This window comes from Dasypus novemcinctus, chromosome 19 (assembly GCF_030445035.2).
Source record: "Dasypus novemcinctus isolate mDasNov1 chromosome 19, mDasNov1.1.hap2, whole genome shotgun sequence".
Lineage (NCBI taxonomy): Eukaryota > Metazoa > Chordata > Mammalia > Cingulata > Dasypodidae > Dasypus > Dasypus novemcinctus.
Window position 1 is genome coordinate 80,618 of NC_080691.1, and position 14,300 is coordinate 94,917.

The 14,300-nt window shown below is 68.0% G+C and overlaps 2 protein-coding genes across 2 annotated transcripts in view; both read left to right on the top strand.

Moving 5' to 3' along the window:
• SHC2 (SHC adaptor protein 2) overlaps window positions 1-9,504 on the top strand; it is a 32,247-nt gene extending 22,743 nt beyond the window's left edge. Inside the window, 3 exon segments of the mRNA XM_058281114.1 lie at window positions 1,013-1,323; window positions 3,157-3,288; window positions 4,566-9,504. Of these exon segments, the coding sequence (XP_058137097.1) occupies window positions 1,013-1,323; window positions 3,157-3,285 (440 nt within the window). The 3' untranslated portion in view covers window positions 3,286-3,288; window positions 4,566-9,504.
• Window positions 9,505-11,226: 1,722 nt separating this feature from the next.
• On the top strand, window positions 11,227-13,578 carry C2CD4C (C2 calcium dependent domain containing 4C). The gene has a single exon (XM_004483739.3). It carries the CDS (start codon window positions 11,227-11,229, stop codon window positions 12,445-12,447), a length of 1,221 nt encoding a protein of 406 aa, XP_004483796.1. The 3' UTR covers window positions 12,448-13,578.
• Window positions 13,579-14,300: the final 722 nt, after the last annotated feature.

Consider the following 14,300-nt stretch of genomic DNA (forward strand, 5'->3'; position numbering starts at 1 on the left):
TTCTTTTTGGCGCAATAATGATGTGCGCTGACATCAGCGTGGCGTGTGCACGCACGGTCTGAGAGTGACACGGCGTTAGGTGGCGATGGCGAGCTAGTGGTGACAGAGCGTTCCCTGTGCGCCGGGCATTGGGCTGGCTCCCGCGGGCCCCTCACCCCAGCCCTCTAAGGGGGAGAGAGCGCCCCGGATAGGGACGGAGGGGTTCGGGGCGAGCGCCCTGGGGCGGGCTTCCTCCCTCCAGGAGGGAGAACGGCTTTTTCCCGTTGGGCCACCAGCAGTCGGGGGCTCCCTCTGCTCATCCAGCTGCGTCCTGCGTTCACCCCTGCACCAGGCCTTGGCCAGGAACACGAGATGGATGTGCTGATTGGCCAGACCGGGTCACGCGTCAGCTGGATGCAGCTCGCGGAGGAAGGGGGCTGAGTGCTGCCAGCACGAGCGAGGGCTGGGCCGAGGGTCACGCCCCCACTTTACAAACAAGGGGCCTGAGGCTCAGAGGGAACGTGGCTTGTCCAACATCACCTCGGGGACCTCTGGTGAACATAGATCAATGGCAAAATACTAGAGTTAGGAACAAGAAAGGCGAGGCTGCTGCCAACACAGGAGTGCAGTTGCTGGCCAATGCACTAAGACAAGAAAATGAAACAAGAGGTGCACTGAGTGGGAAGGAAGCCAGTGCAATAAGACAAGAAAAAGAAATACGTGCAAACATGGGAGAAGGAATGCCGTCATTATCTGCAGGTGACACGATCATCTGCTTAGAAACCCAATAGAATATATTGAATAATTGAACCAAGTCAGAGAAGCGAGGGGACTGGGTGCAGGCACGTGGCATGCTTACGGCAGGCACTGTGGCTGAGCTCAGCGGGTGAACACAGCAGGCGCTCAGTCAACGGTGGCTGAGCAGTGAGCCCGTTTCTCCCAGCCCAGGGCCCCTCCCGCGCACAGGGCTCTTGTCCAGCGGGCGCAGCTGCCCCTGCGCCCGCATCCCAGCACTCCCGCCCTCGGCCCGCAGGACCCTTCGAGGATGCCCTGAAACTGCACGAGTGCTCCGTGGCAGCGGCCGCAGAGTGCGCCCTGCTTCCCCTGGAGGACCGCTGGCCGAGCCCCCCCACCCGCCGGGCCCCCGTCGCCCCCACGGAGGAACAGCTGCGGCAGGAGCCCTGGTACCACGGCCGGATGAGTCGCCGGGCCGCTGAGCGCCTGCTGCGGGCCGACGGTGACTTCCTCGTGCGGGACAGCACCACCAACCCCGGGCAGTACGTGCTGACTGGCATGCACGCCGGGCAGCCCAAGCACCTGCTGCTCGTGGATCCCGAGGGCGTGGTAAGGGGGGAACCCGGGGGTGGGGACAGGACGGCGGGACGCCTGCCCTTCCTAGTGTCCTTCGGTTTCATGAAGTATTTTCCGGCTCACAGCCCTTTGTGTTTACGGATTCTAACCCCTTCCGCCAGACATTTTAGAATTACCAAGTATTTTCCAGTTTAAAATGAATTTTGGTCTTTACCAAGTATCTTCCAGTCTGTAAAGCATTTGGGGGTTTACAAAACCACTTCCAGTTTCCAGTCAGCTCAGGATTTACAAAACACCGTATTTCATCAATTCTAAGAGGTGTTATTTTTTCACATTTTACCATCACTAATGCATCTCACAATTAATGATATCCTCCTATGACAAATATGGTATTTTCGGTTTTGATTGTATTTTAGGATTTACTAAGCATATTTCAGTTTACAAGGGGTTTTAGGATGTAGAAGTTACTGAACTGCTCCATTCTAAAGATATAGAATTTCCCCCCTCAATTTAATGTCTTTGAAATCTGCATTTTTTGAAACCACCAATTGCATCTTTGAGTTGCATCCTTTAATTAGAAGTATCCCCCCCCTCTTTTCTCACGGTACATGAGATAATGGTGTACCTCGCAGCTGCTGCTGCCTGCAAGCCCACGACACTTGGGCTTCTCCAGCTTCTGCAGCGTTTCGGGGTTTACAAAACGTTTTGCGGCATACAGGATGCTGTGGGTTTGTGGAGAATGTTCCGGCTGGCACGGCGATCTGGGGCTTCTGGAGCCTTTTCCGGAGCCCAGGGGCCTTTGGGGTGCAGGTGTCTGCAGGTGAGGAGGCGTGTGGTGTCAAGAGCGTCGCCTCCAAAGTGCTCGTATGAGCGCCACCTGCCTCGTCCTTGCAGATGCCCCTAGGAGGCTGCGGTGTTTCTTGTCTCTTCCGTGGAGCACACCTGGGACGAGGAAGTGTGCAGCTTGGTCAGGTGGTGCACCTGGGGCCAGGTGGGCCCTGGCTGCCTGGCCTCCTCCCTCGTGCTGAACTGCAGGCCTGCCGTGGGTCCCCCGTCCCTCCTCTCGTGGATTCCCGGGATTAGAGTGGCGCTCCTAAACCGGGGAAGGCTTCCGAATTCCCTCGGGCACTTTGCTAAATGCAGAGCCCCAGGCCCCGCCGCCAGCCCCATGGAAATACGCTACTTGCCCCGGGGCCTGGGAACGTGCATTTCGGCCATTACGAGGGTGACTTCCCTGGGTGCCCAGCCCCTTCCAGGAAAGGCCTGGAAGCTGCGGGCCCCGGGGGCACCCCGCCCTGCCGCGGCTGGCGGTGACACTCACGCTTTCTCACTCTACGAGGCAGGTGGCTTCCAAGCCCTGGCTCTAGTTTTCCCGTCTGTGTCTCCAGGTTCCAGGAGCGTGTTAGCCTAAAACAAGACTTATGCTCTCGCAGTGCCGAGGGGAGCAGGGGGGGCTCCCCTGAGTGCCGGCCGCCCTGGTCGCCCGGGGCTAGCGGCCGTGTCCCTGCAGCCACCTCTGGCGCCACTCCTTCTTGTGAGGGCGCCCGTCGCTAGACTTAGGGTCCGTGCGTCAGGGCTGCCTTATCCGGTGCCGCCGTCTAAGCCCCTTTTTCCCGAGGAGGCCCCACTCCCGGTTCCTGGGAGGCGGCCGAGGACGTCCCCTCGGGGAGGCACGGGCGCCCTGCCGGGGCTGCGCCCTGGACCTGTGGCGCTTCCGAGCCTGTGCCCCCGGCTTGGAATGCCAGGTCTGGGGGTCCCGCGCCCGGGTGTGCGGCGGCGCGACCCCAGCCTTGCCCGGGGGCCGCGGGCGGCGGGTCCGGGGGAGGGGGCCGAGGCCGGCGCCTGACGCGGGCCGCGCGTCCCCAGGTGCGGACGAAGGACGTGCTGTTTGAGAGCATCGGCCACCTCATCGAGCACCACCTGCGCAGCGGGCAGCCCATCGTGGCCGCCGAGAGCGAGCTGCACCTGCGCGGCGTCGTCCTGCGGGAGCCCTGACAGGTGCGTGCCGCCCGCCCGCCCGCTCACCGCGCAGTCAGGGCGCAGCTCAGGGTGCAGCTCAGGCCGCGCGCCTTCGCCCCTGGTTCTGGAACATTCTCGTCGCCCCGCAGGGGGCCCTGCCCGGCAGGCAGCTGGGCGTCCCCTCCCGCCCCGTGGCTTTGCTGCTCCGGACGTTTGAAACGGGACCCCGGGCCGGGCTTCCTCCCTGAGCAGCGTGTCGGGACGCACGTGGCTGTTCCATCCAGACACACCCCACGTCCGTCTGTCCGGTGGTCAGCGGGGGGACAGCTGGATGCTTCTGCTCCCGCTGCCTCGAGGCGTTGTCATCTCCTGGGGTGGGCTGGCCGGGCCGTGGGCGGCCCTTGTTGAACCCCTGAGGGGCTGCTCGCCGCTCTCGGGGTCGCGCCGGGGAGCGGACGGGGTGGAGGGTGGCCCCGGGGCCAGGGGCCGGCTGCCGGCCGAGGAGCCTTCTGCTTGGTGCTGGGAGCCATGGGGGGCCAGGCAGGCGTCAGGGTCCCTCCGGGGAGAGAAGGGGGCTGCGCGGGCAGATGTAGGGGGGGGGGTTGCTGGAGCTCCGGCGGGGGAGGGGCCGTGGAATTTCCCCAGCGCCTGAGCCGAGAGCGCGTCCAGGCAGGTGGCGCCAGCCTGGTCCCCATGACAACCGTCTCCGTCCTGCCGCCTTCCTTCCCGCCTCGCCTCGTCCTCCCTGCTCGGCGGCCGGCCCCTCCCTGCCCCCAGCTTGGCCTCGGGCCACAGGCCGAGGGGGCCGGGCTCTGGGAACGGCGGGGCATGGGGGCAACCCGTGCCATTTCCCAGATCGTCCCCCTCGCCGCGACGTGCCCGCGTCCCTGCGTCTGCCCCGTCCCCGGAGGACTCTGTGGCCCGAGACGGTGCGGCGGCCCGCGAGAGGACCCAGGCCCCGCGCAGCCCCTCCCTCCCGGCGCTGCCTCCACGACGGGACCAGAGGCGGCTGCCCCGGCTGGTGGCCGCTTTGCCGAAGAAGCCATGGTGTGGGGAGGTCACGGCATCGTGCCGGGCCCCGGGGGGCAGGAGCCCGGACCCACGCAGGCCGTTGGCCCTAGCGGCCCCTCGCGGGGGCAACGCCGTGCGTGCAGTCTCTGCCGCGGGCCGCGTGGGGTCTGGGGCTCTCGGAGCTCCTAAGAGGTGGGGGTGTGTGTGACTCATCTGGCGCCGTGGCGCACGCCCGGAGCGGGACTGCGCCAGGCCTTCTGGTGGCCGCTCATGACCCTTGACCTCTGCTTTGCTTTCCCCCGCAGGTGATGGTCTCGCCCCAGCGCTGTCCCCGACACCCCACCGTGGCCTTACGAGCTCTCAGCCCCTCTCTCTCGGACCCTGGCCGCGCCAGAACCGTTGCCATCCCTCCTTCCTTCCGCATGAGCCTCTGGAACCTTCTCCAGCTGGGTCTCGTGGCCGGGGTCCGTTGGCCCAGGAGACCGGGACCCCGCAGGCCCTTTCTCCGGCAGGAGCCCCCTCCCCGCCGCGAGCGCGGGCTGAGCGGGGGTGCACATACCAAAGACAGAACCTTTTCTCGCCTTGAAAACAGTTTGTGCCGCAAAGCAGCCTCTTTCTGGGAGGCCCTGAGAGGCCAGGAGGCTGCGGCACCTTCCTCTCGGGGCCCGAAGCCGGGGTCCCCCCCACCCCTGAGCGGGAGGTGGAGCCCTTTCCTGCTGGCCTCGGTTACTCCCCTGGAAAACTGGGTGCACAGTTGTCCTTGGGGGGAAAATTAAGGTGCTTGGGGTTCTCAGGCCGGGGACTGCTGCTGAAGTGGGGGCAGCCTTGGGGGTCACCCAGGATGATGGGGGCAGCCAGCCCGCCCCACGTGGGGAGCTCAGAGGAGGGGGCATGTGGCTGCGCCCCCCCCGCCATGGAGCTGGACTGGTCATTTAAGATGTTTGCAATTAAACCTGGGGGTGACCCGAGAAGCATCGGCCCACCTGCACATTTGGGGGCCCTCGTGGGGCAGGAGGGGGTGAGCCTCCCAGGTGGGAGGTGGAGGCGGCTCAGGGCGGGCAGAGCGGGAGCCGGGCTTGGCCCCTGGGGCTGGAGCTGAGAGGGGGAGGGCTGCGGATGTGCCTGCTGGGGAGTGTGAGGTGCCCCCCGTCTCAGAGACCTCTATTTCTACCCCGAGGAAGCACGCACCCCAACTTCTCTAGCAAGTGTATCCCCAGTTTCTCTTTGGAGGCGCCCCAGTTTATCTCCTCTCTCTTTCAAGGACACCTCGTATCAGGGGCCCAGCTCCTCGTTTCCCCCCCACGGTGCTTCTGACCTCAGGCCGGAGCCCCCTTTCCTGAGGACATTGCCAGTTCTCTCCCAGGCACCCCGCCTCCCTCGGTGCCCCCTTCTTCTCGCCAACACGCAGCTTCTTTCTCAGGCACCCCGACTTCAGCCCCTCCCTCACAGTATTTCTGAAGGGACCCCCAGTTCTCCCCAGGACCCTCCTCTAACTCCTTGGTGACACTTCTCCCAGGGGGCCCTGGCCCCCCACATCCCCCGGTTTGGAACATCTGTCGAGGTCATGCCTGTGTGGATTTCCACGGGGGCTGCGCATTCTCTGCAGCAGGTGGTCCCAGCCCATGTGCCGGAGACAGCTCCCTGGTGAGGGTGTGGGAGTCAGAGCGGCTCTGCTAAGGGTGACGCCACCCAGGGCACAGTGAGAGGAGGCCTGGAGGCCGAGAGCCACCCCCACCCATCACCCACTCAGACCCATCAAGCACACCTGTCGTCACTGGCTCATCCACCCCCCCCACCATCTACCCACCATCCATCCACCCACCATCCACCATCCATCCACCATCCATCCATCCATCCACACACCATCCGATATCCATCCACTCACCATCTAGCATCCATTATCCATCCACCCACCATCTACCCACCATCCATCCATCCAACCACCACCATCCATCCACCATCTACCCACCATCCATCCACTATCCACCATCCACCCATCCATCCACATACCATCCAATATCCATCCATCCACCCCGCATCCACCATCCATCCATCCACTGTCCACCCACCACCCACCATCCACCCACTGTTCACCGATCCACCATCCACCCACCCACCCATCCATCATCCATCTACCATCCATCCACCCACCCATCACCCATCTGTCCATCCATCATCACTCGTTGGCCAGTCCTTCCACCTGTCCTTCCTTCCACTCACCTGCCCCATTTATTGGCCCATTCATCCACCCAACACATACTTGCTAACAACCATCTGTCTGTCCATCACCCCATCCTAACGTCCTGAACAAGCCAGTACCAGTGCTCTGATCCGCCAGGATCTTTGGCAGGCACTGGACGTACAACAGTGACCGTGACATCCCCACCCTCGTGGAGCTCAAGGTCAAGTGACCTCGATCTGAGGTCACACCACAATATACACCCAGATGGCTGGGAGAAGCCTCGGGAGATCGGGGAGCCTCACGGGGATAAATGGGGTGGCGCTCTGGGCGGTGGGGCAGTGCACGCAGCGCCTTCAGTGGACGGAAGGCAGCCCGTGTGCCAGGGTGTGACCAGAGGGGCAGCAGCCAGGGCACAGAACCTGGAGCTGGGCCCCTAGGCTCGGGACTGGAGCGTGCGGACAAGCGAGGAGCTTCCCAGGATGGTGGCCTGCCCGGGCAGCGAGGCCCGCGCGTGCTTCTCGCGTGCAGTGGGGGCTGGCCCTCCAGTCCCAGCCCCGCCCCTGCCTTCTGCGGACCCCACTGGGGCGTGAGCTAAGGGCTTATGAAGGGTCCTTGGGCTCTCCTTCTTCACAGCTGAGCCCAAGAGGGGAGGCTGGGAGGGGCAGAGCCGGGAAGCCGGGGTCTGGGGTGTCCCGGCAGGGCTGGGAGCTGGGGGTCCCCGTTCTACCTTCACTTACTCAACAAACGCCTGGGTCCAGCCTGGCCCTCGAGGCCGGCGGGGGGTGGGGTACGCAGGACCCCCGTTTCACCTCCGCTTCCTCCCTGGGGGCTGCGTGGGCGAGGGGCTTCCTCCCCAGCGCTTGGGCCGCTGCACAGGAGCGCGGAGGACGCGGGGAGGCGTGGGCGGGAGTGGACGACGCAGCTGCCGCGCCCCGAGAGGTGAGCGGCCCCCCCTCCCGCTGCCAGTGGGCTGGCCCTCGCCGGCTGCGGCGTCCTCGTCTGGAATGAGTGGTCTCGATACTCCCCCTCCCCCAGTGGGCTCCCCTGTGACCTTGCAGCCGGGCCTGGGTCCCTCCTGGGGGCTGGCACCGCCCGCGCCCGCTCAGGTGTTGTGGGGAGCGCTGGGGGGCCGGAGGCTGTCCTGGTGGACGGCGCCCCGCGCTCGGCGCTGCGCGTCCTCTTTAAGCCAGCGCGGTCCTTCCTTCCGGGCGGCGGGAGTGGGCGGCTGGAGGCCCTGTGGGCAGCCTGGGGAGAGCACAGGGGGCTCCGCCCCTGCGGGCCTCAGTTTCCTGAAGGAGGCCGGCGTGTGGGAAGCGCCCCCGTGGCTCCGGCAGCCCCCGTGGCCAGGCACTGGGCACGGCACGACACAGGGCTGGGAGGGGCCGGCCGCTGGCGCCTGGGCCCCTCCCCAGCGTGGGCCGCAGCCCCCCACCTCTGTTCCAGGAAGGCGTCCACGGCGGGGGCGGGGGGCGCCTGAGGGCTGCCACGCCTGTCAGCCACGGCGCTGCTGCGGAGGGAAGCAGAAGGCTTTGTTGACCTGCAGCAGCTTGTGTTTGCCCACCGACGGCGCAGCGCTAACCAGCCGGAAGGGCGGCTGGCCCCCCCACCCCGCTCAGGGTGGGGTCCCTGGTGGGGGGAGGGCCATGGATGGGGGTTTGGGACCTAGGCCCTCTGCACCTTTTCTCCTCTGGGCCTCAGTTTCCCCAGCCCCCAAAGATGATGTGGTGGTGGTGGGGCTCCCGGCTGAGCTAGGCTGGGGTGAGAGAGGAGGGGCTCTGGGGCTCCCTCGGTGCCTGGTCGGGCCCTGCCACCCACCCCCCGCCCCTGCCCCCCACCCCAGCCCCTCTCCCCTCCTGTGCCGTCCACATCACTGGGGGCAGCTCTTACCCACAGGTATCCCACACCTTGTCCAAGCACTCTGCAAAGGTGAAGCTGCTGAACCTTCAGAGACCCCGTGACGCAGGGCAGCCACCGAAGAGGCGGCTCAGAGATGTTGGGACACTGGCCCAGGGCCACACAGCCAGGAAGTGGAGGCACCCGGATTCGAACCTGCTACCTGGCTCCAGTTGTGTGTCTTAACTGCCCAGACATCTGCGCTGGAAAACCTCACGGCCTCCTCCCGGGCCAGGAGACCCGGCCCCGCCCCCTCTCCCGGCCTTGGTCTCCCCACCTGGGCCGTGGGGGAAGTGACTCAGTGGCCCATGGCCTCCCCTGCCTTGGGCGCCCGCTGCAGTTAAGGGCACTGCCCTAGGGGTGGCCACTCCTATCGGACGCAGCGTCCATCTGCCCGGCAGATGCCTATGGAAGGGCCTGCCTGAGGCCAGGCAGGGCCGAAGCCCACCCGGCCATCTCCCTGGCAGCCTGGGGCCGTGGCGTCAGCCGAGTCATCGCACAAGGAGACCCCTCACGGCAGCCAACGTTGGGGCTCGGGGCGCCATCAGCCAGCGACACGCGGCAGGTCTGGGTGGCAGTCAGGGCAGGCTTCCCGGAGGCGGTGGCAAAGTGATGCGTGCACGGTTGTCCGCCTCTCCCATCAGACTGTGGGACCACACAGTGGGGGACTGTCAGTGTTTATGGGGTGAACTAAGCCAAGACGGGCTGGGCAGTCACCCCAGACCCCTCCTTGCTCCGCGCTCGAGGTCCAGTGGCGGCCGTGGCCTGGAGGGAGCAAGTCGAGCTGCGCGGTCTTAGGGCTGATTCTGGAGGCCTGGGCTCAGGCCGCAGCCACGGCCCTCAGCACGTCCGGGCGAGGCAAGAGGAAGGCTCGCGTTACTTGTGGCGGGTGGGTGTTTCCGCGCTCTCGTCCTCCGGGTTGGATCTTTTCTGGGACCCTGGTCCGTGTTTCCTGGCAGCTGGGTGCCCTCCGGCTGTTCGGGGAAGACTCCTCTGTGGAACGACCTTCGACCCCATTTTAAGTCTCTTAGGCACAGTAACCTGATCTTTTCTTTTTTTAAAGATTTATTTAATGTATTTCTCTTGCCTTCCCCCCCATTACCTGCTGTGTCCATTCGCTGTGTGTTCTTCTGCGTCTGCTTGCAGTATCAGGCAGCGCTGGGAATGTCTCTTTTTGTTGCGTCGTCATCTTTCTCAGCTCTCCGTGTGTGTGGCGCCGCTCCTAGGCGGGCTGTGCTGTTTTCACGTGGGGCGGCTCTCCTTACAGGTGCTCTCCTTCTGCGTGGGGCTCCCCTACGCGGGGGACACCCCTGCGTGGCAGGGCACTCCTTGCGCGCATCAGCACTGCGCACGGGCCAGCTGCACACGGGTCAGGGAGGCCCGGGGTGTGAACCCTGGACCTCCCATGTGGTAGGCGGACGCTCTTTTGAGCCACCTCCGCTCCCCAGTAACTCAATCTTGTCTTCCTTTTCCCCCAAGGCTCACAGGGCCGGGGCTTGGCCAGCCCCCACGGCCTCCCTGCACCCCCAGCCCAGCCCAGCCCCCGTCCAGCTCAGCTGAGAGGGAACGCGAGCGGGATGTTCCCGGCACACAGAAGGCTCCCAGGCAGCCCTAACGCTCCAGGCCGGCCCTGATGACAGACTGCAGCTGGGGGGCGTGGGGGGTAAACTGAGGCTGGGAAGGAGAGGAGCCGGGCAGGCCACGAAGGAAGCTGGAATCTGGGCGCTGGAGGGGATTCTGGGGGGACCCCGGGGCCCCAGCAGCTTCGGAGAGGCCTGGGTTTGAGTCAGGTGCCTTCTCCCCGGGGCTCCCCAGCCCCCCCTTCTCCCTGTGTATTTGTGTGGTGGGAGACCCCCCACCTGCGCTTATTTCATTCCCCTGCGCTCGGTTGGCTCCTCCCACCGCCGTCCTCCACACAGGAAGAGGCCAGGGGGGCGCCGCCACCGCCTTCTGCCCAGGGAACCCCCTTTCCTCCTCTACAAATGGGGGCACGAGATCACAGGAGGGGAGGTTGAGAGCCTGCCCAGCTCGGTAGGTCCAGCTCAGACGATTATTCGCTGCGATCGTTTCGTTCAGCGCCGTTACCAGGAAGACTGCACGGAGGAGGGCGCGGGTCCGGCGTCTGGGGGGGTGTCCCCGCCTCCGGATGCGCCGGCGCCCGCCGTCCTCCCGCAGCCCGCGCCGCGGCCGCCCGCTCCTACGGCAGGCCCCGCCCGCGGGCCGGAGGCGGGTGCGCCGGTACTCGGAGGAATACGGCGGCGGCGGCGGCCGCTGGGCGGTTTCCCGCCGCCGGTGCCCGAGTCCGGCTGCGCGTCCTGAAGCTCCGGCCGCGGCCCCCGCGCCCGCCCCGGGACCCCCGCGCCCACAGCCCCGCGCGCCCGCGGGACGGCCTCCAGCCTCGGCGCCCCCAGACCCGGGCAGGTGAGCGGGGCTGCCGCGACCCCACCCCCACCCCAGCCGAGGCCGTGGGGGCCGGGGCGGGGGTCTCCGCGCCGGCGGCCCCCAGACTCGGAGCCGCCCCCTCCCGCCACCCCGAAGGCCCCGGGCCCCGGGAGAAGCCGCAGGTGGGAGCCGGGGGGCGGGGGGGGGGGGCGGAGCAGGGACGCTGGCCCCCCCCCACCCTGGGGTGTCCCCCCTCGGGGGCGAGCTCTGGGAACCCCGTTGGGGGGGGGGCTCCGTGCTCCCTGGCGGGCGCCGCCCCCACCCCAGCCTTGGGCTCAGAAGTTGAACGCGATCTCCCCCGGGAGAGGAAGGGCGCGCCCGGGACCCCCCTTCGGGCCAGCGGACGCCCCCCCTAGAGAGCCTGCGCCCCAGCGCCCTGCGAGCCCCCGACCCCCTGACTCTCTTCCCAGACGCGGCCCCCCGCTCCTGGCCTGCTGCCCGCCGCCCCCATGAAGAAAGCCAACCTGTGGTTCCTGGAGCGGCTCCGGGGGGCCGGGGAGGACCGCGGCGCGGGGGCCGCGGGGGCCGAGGCCGCTGACAAGGCCAAGGGGCCCCTGCACAGCAACGTGCTCACGCCCGACAAGATCCCCGACTTCTTCATCCCCCCGAAGCTGCCGGCGGGCGCCGCCGAGGCCGAGGCCCCGGCCGAGCCGGACGCGCCCCCGGCCGGGCCGCGCCGCGCGCCCCGCAGCCCCCGGCTGCCCGCCAAGCTGGCGGCCGAGAGCAGGAGCCTGCTGAGGGCGGCCACCCGGCACGTCATCCAGGTGGAGAGCGCCGAGGACTGGCCGGCCGACGAGGCGGCCACCAACGCCGACCCCGGGGCGCAGGACGCCATGTCGCTGCCCTCGGTGCCCAAGGCCCAGACCTCCTACGGCTTCGCCACGCTGGCCGAGAGCCCGCACACGCGGCGCAAGGAGTCGCTGTTCCACAGCGAGCACGGGGCGCTGGCCCAGGTGGGCTCGCCGGGCGCGGCGCGGCGCCGGGGCGCCGGGGCCAACGGGGGCGACGGCGCGTCCCTGGCCAGCCCCGGCCGCCACTTCAGCGGCGGGGAGAGCGACACGGGGTCCTCGGCCGAGTCCTCCCCGTTCGGCTCCCCGCTGCTGTCGCGCTCCGTGTCGCTGCTCAGGGGCTTCGCGCAGGACGGCCAGGCCAAGGTGAGCCAGCTCAGGCACTCGGTGGGCCGCCAAGGCGCGCTCCCGGCCGACGACGGCGCGCCCGACGCCAGCCCCGGGGCGCGGCGCCGCCTGGCCCGCCGGCCCGCCGCCCCCGAGCCGCGCGCCGAGCCGGGCCCCGCGGCCGAGCACGCGGTGGGCGTGGGCCCGCGGGGCAGCGTGCGGCTGCTGGCCGAGTACGAGCCGGCCCAGGCGCGCCTGCGCGTGCGGCTGCTGGCGGCCCAGGGCCTGTACGACCGCCTGTGGGACGCGCGCAGCATCAACTGCTGCGTGGGGCTGTGCCTGGTGCCCGGAAAGCTGCAGAAGCAGCGCAGCACCATCGTCAAGCACAGCCGCCACCCCGTCTTCAACGAGGACTTCTTCTTCGACGGCCTGGGCCCGGCCAGCGTGCGCAAGCTGGCGCTGCGCGTCAAGGTGGTGAACAAAGGCAGCCTCAAGCGGGACACGCTGCTGGGCGAGAAGGAGCTGCCCCTGGCCTCCCTGCTGCCCCCGCCCTGAGGGGCGCCGGGGGAGCCCCCGCCCGCGGCCCCCCGAGGCGACCCCCGTCCCCCCGGGCCGCGCTGGCCTTCCCGGGCGCCGCAGGCCGCTGGCGACCCCGAGGTTGTTTTTCAGGGGGGTGGGGCTGGCCACAGGGCTGAGGGACCCCTGTGCCCCCTCCCGGGCGTTCTAGAAAGAGCTGCGCAGCGTGCAGGCGTCCGGGCCAGAGTGGCTGAGCCGGGCCTGGGTGGCCGCTCCCCGAGCCCTGCCCCCGCCCCGGGCCCGGCCTGTCCCTCCGCAGGGGGGGGGGTGGGGGGCTCCCACCCAGGGCCCTGCCTGCCCGGCGCTGCTGACCCCCGGCGACCGGTGGCGGCGCTTGCTCCACGCGTGTAAATAGGCTTTGGGTGGGGTGGGAGGGGGCGCCCTGCCCGTGGCTTTCTGAAAACGCTGGCGCGCGGTCGCGTGGGCTTACCCGTGCCGGGTGTGGGGGACCTCGAGTGATTTTGGTGGGTTTTGTCAGAACGAAACCAAGAAAGGACGCGGTTCCAGGCGGGGACTTGGGCAGCCCCGGCGGACTTCGGGCTGTGTCCCTGCCCCCTGGGGGTGCTGGGAGCGCTTGCCTCAGTTTCTCCCTGGGGGAGGTGTGCTGCCTCAGCCCTCCCCCTGGTGGGCCTTGGAAACCTGGGGCCAGGGGAAGGAGGGCCAGGGCTTGGCAAAACGGGGGGCAGTTGAGCACAGAGGACGTCCCCCGAGTTTTGAGGACTGCACATGGTCCCAGCTGCACGTCTGGGGGGGGGCCCCCGTGCTCGGGGTGGGGGGCCCATCTGCGCCCCCTCGAGATGTAGGTGAGGGGTCCCTCCCCGCACCCCGTCCTGGACCCTGCTCCCGCGTCCCCCTTTCCTTCTGGAATCTGGGGTCATCCGGGGCTGGAGGGGGGCAGTGGGCGCTGGGACGGAGCCCCTGCCTGCCCCCGCCCCTTTCTCTCTGACCCTCGCCCCCCCACCTTGGGGAGGGGTCTGTGCCCCATTTTTTATGTTCCTGCGCTATCTGGTACCTTTGTGTTTGGAGTTGACTGTGCTTTCCTCCCTGGGACCCCGCCCCCGTGTGTTTGTTTATAAAGGCTGTTTTTGTGCAATAAAGGTGTTTCTGGAATGCGGGGGTGGACGTGCGCTGGCTCTGCTGTTTAACAACAAGAGGCGTCTCGCCCGAGTCCTGCAGGACAGCCTTGCCTCGCGTCGGAGTGTCCCCGCTCACCCCTCGGGCTCCCCGTGTGCCCCCTCCTGTGGGAGGGCGCAGGAGGCGCCGAGCCCCCTTCACGTCCGGCTGTGCCCCAACCCGGCAGGCCGTGTGCCGTGCAGCCTCCAGCCCCCGACCCACGGCGCAGGGGCCGTGGATGGGCCTGTGTTATAACCAGGATTCGCACCTGGGCCCTCCCCGTGCGCACCCAGGAGAGGTGCCCGTGTCTGCGCAGAGCAGCGGCTGGGAGGGGGGTGGCAGGGCAAGCGGGGGACAAGGGGAGCAGAGGCTGGGGGGGGCAGGGCGAGCCGGAGGCCGAGGGGAGCAGAGGCTGGGGGGGGTGGCGGGGCGAGCCAGGGGCCGAGGAAGCAGAGGCTGGGGGGGTGGCGGGGCGAGCTGGGGGATGAGGGGAGCAGAGGCTGGGGGGGTGGCGGGGCGAGCCAGGGGCCGAGGGGAGCAGAGGCGGGGAGGGGGGTGGCGAGGTGAGCCGGGGGCCGAGGGGAGCAGAGGCTGGGGGGTTGGCGGGGCGAGCGGGGGGACAAGGGGAGCAGAGGCTGGGGGGGATGGCAGGGCGAGCCCGGGGACGAGGGAGCAGAGGCGGGGAGGGGGTGGTGGGGCGAGCTGGGGGATGAGGGGAG

Bases quoted from the DNA above. Each gene is read 5' to 3' on its own strand.
- C2CD4C (XM_004483739.3), top strand. From the start codon at position 11,227: ATGAAGAAAGCCAACCTGTGGTTCCTGGAGCGGCTCCGGGGGGCCGGG.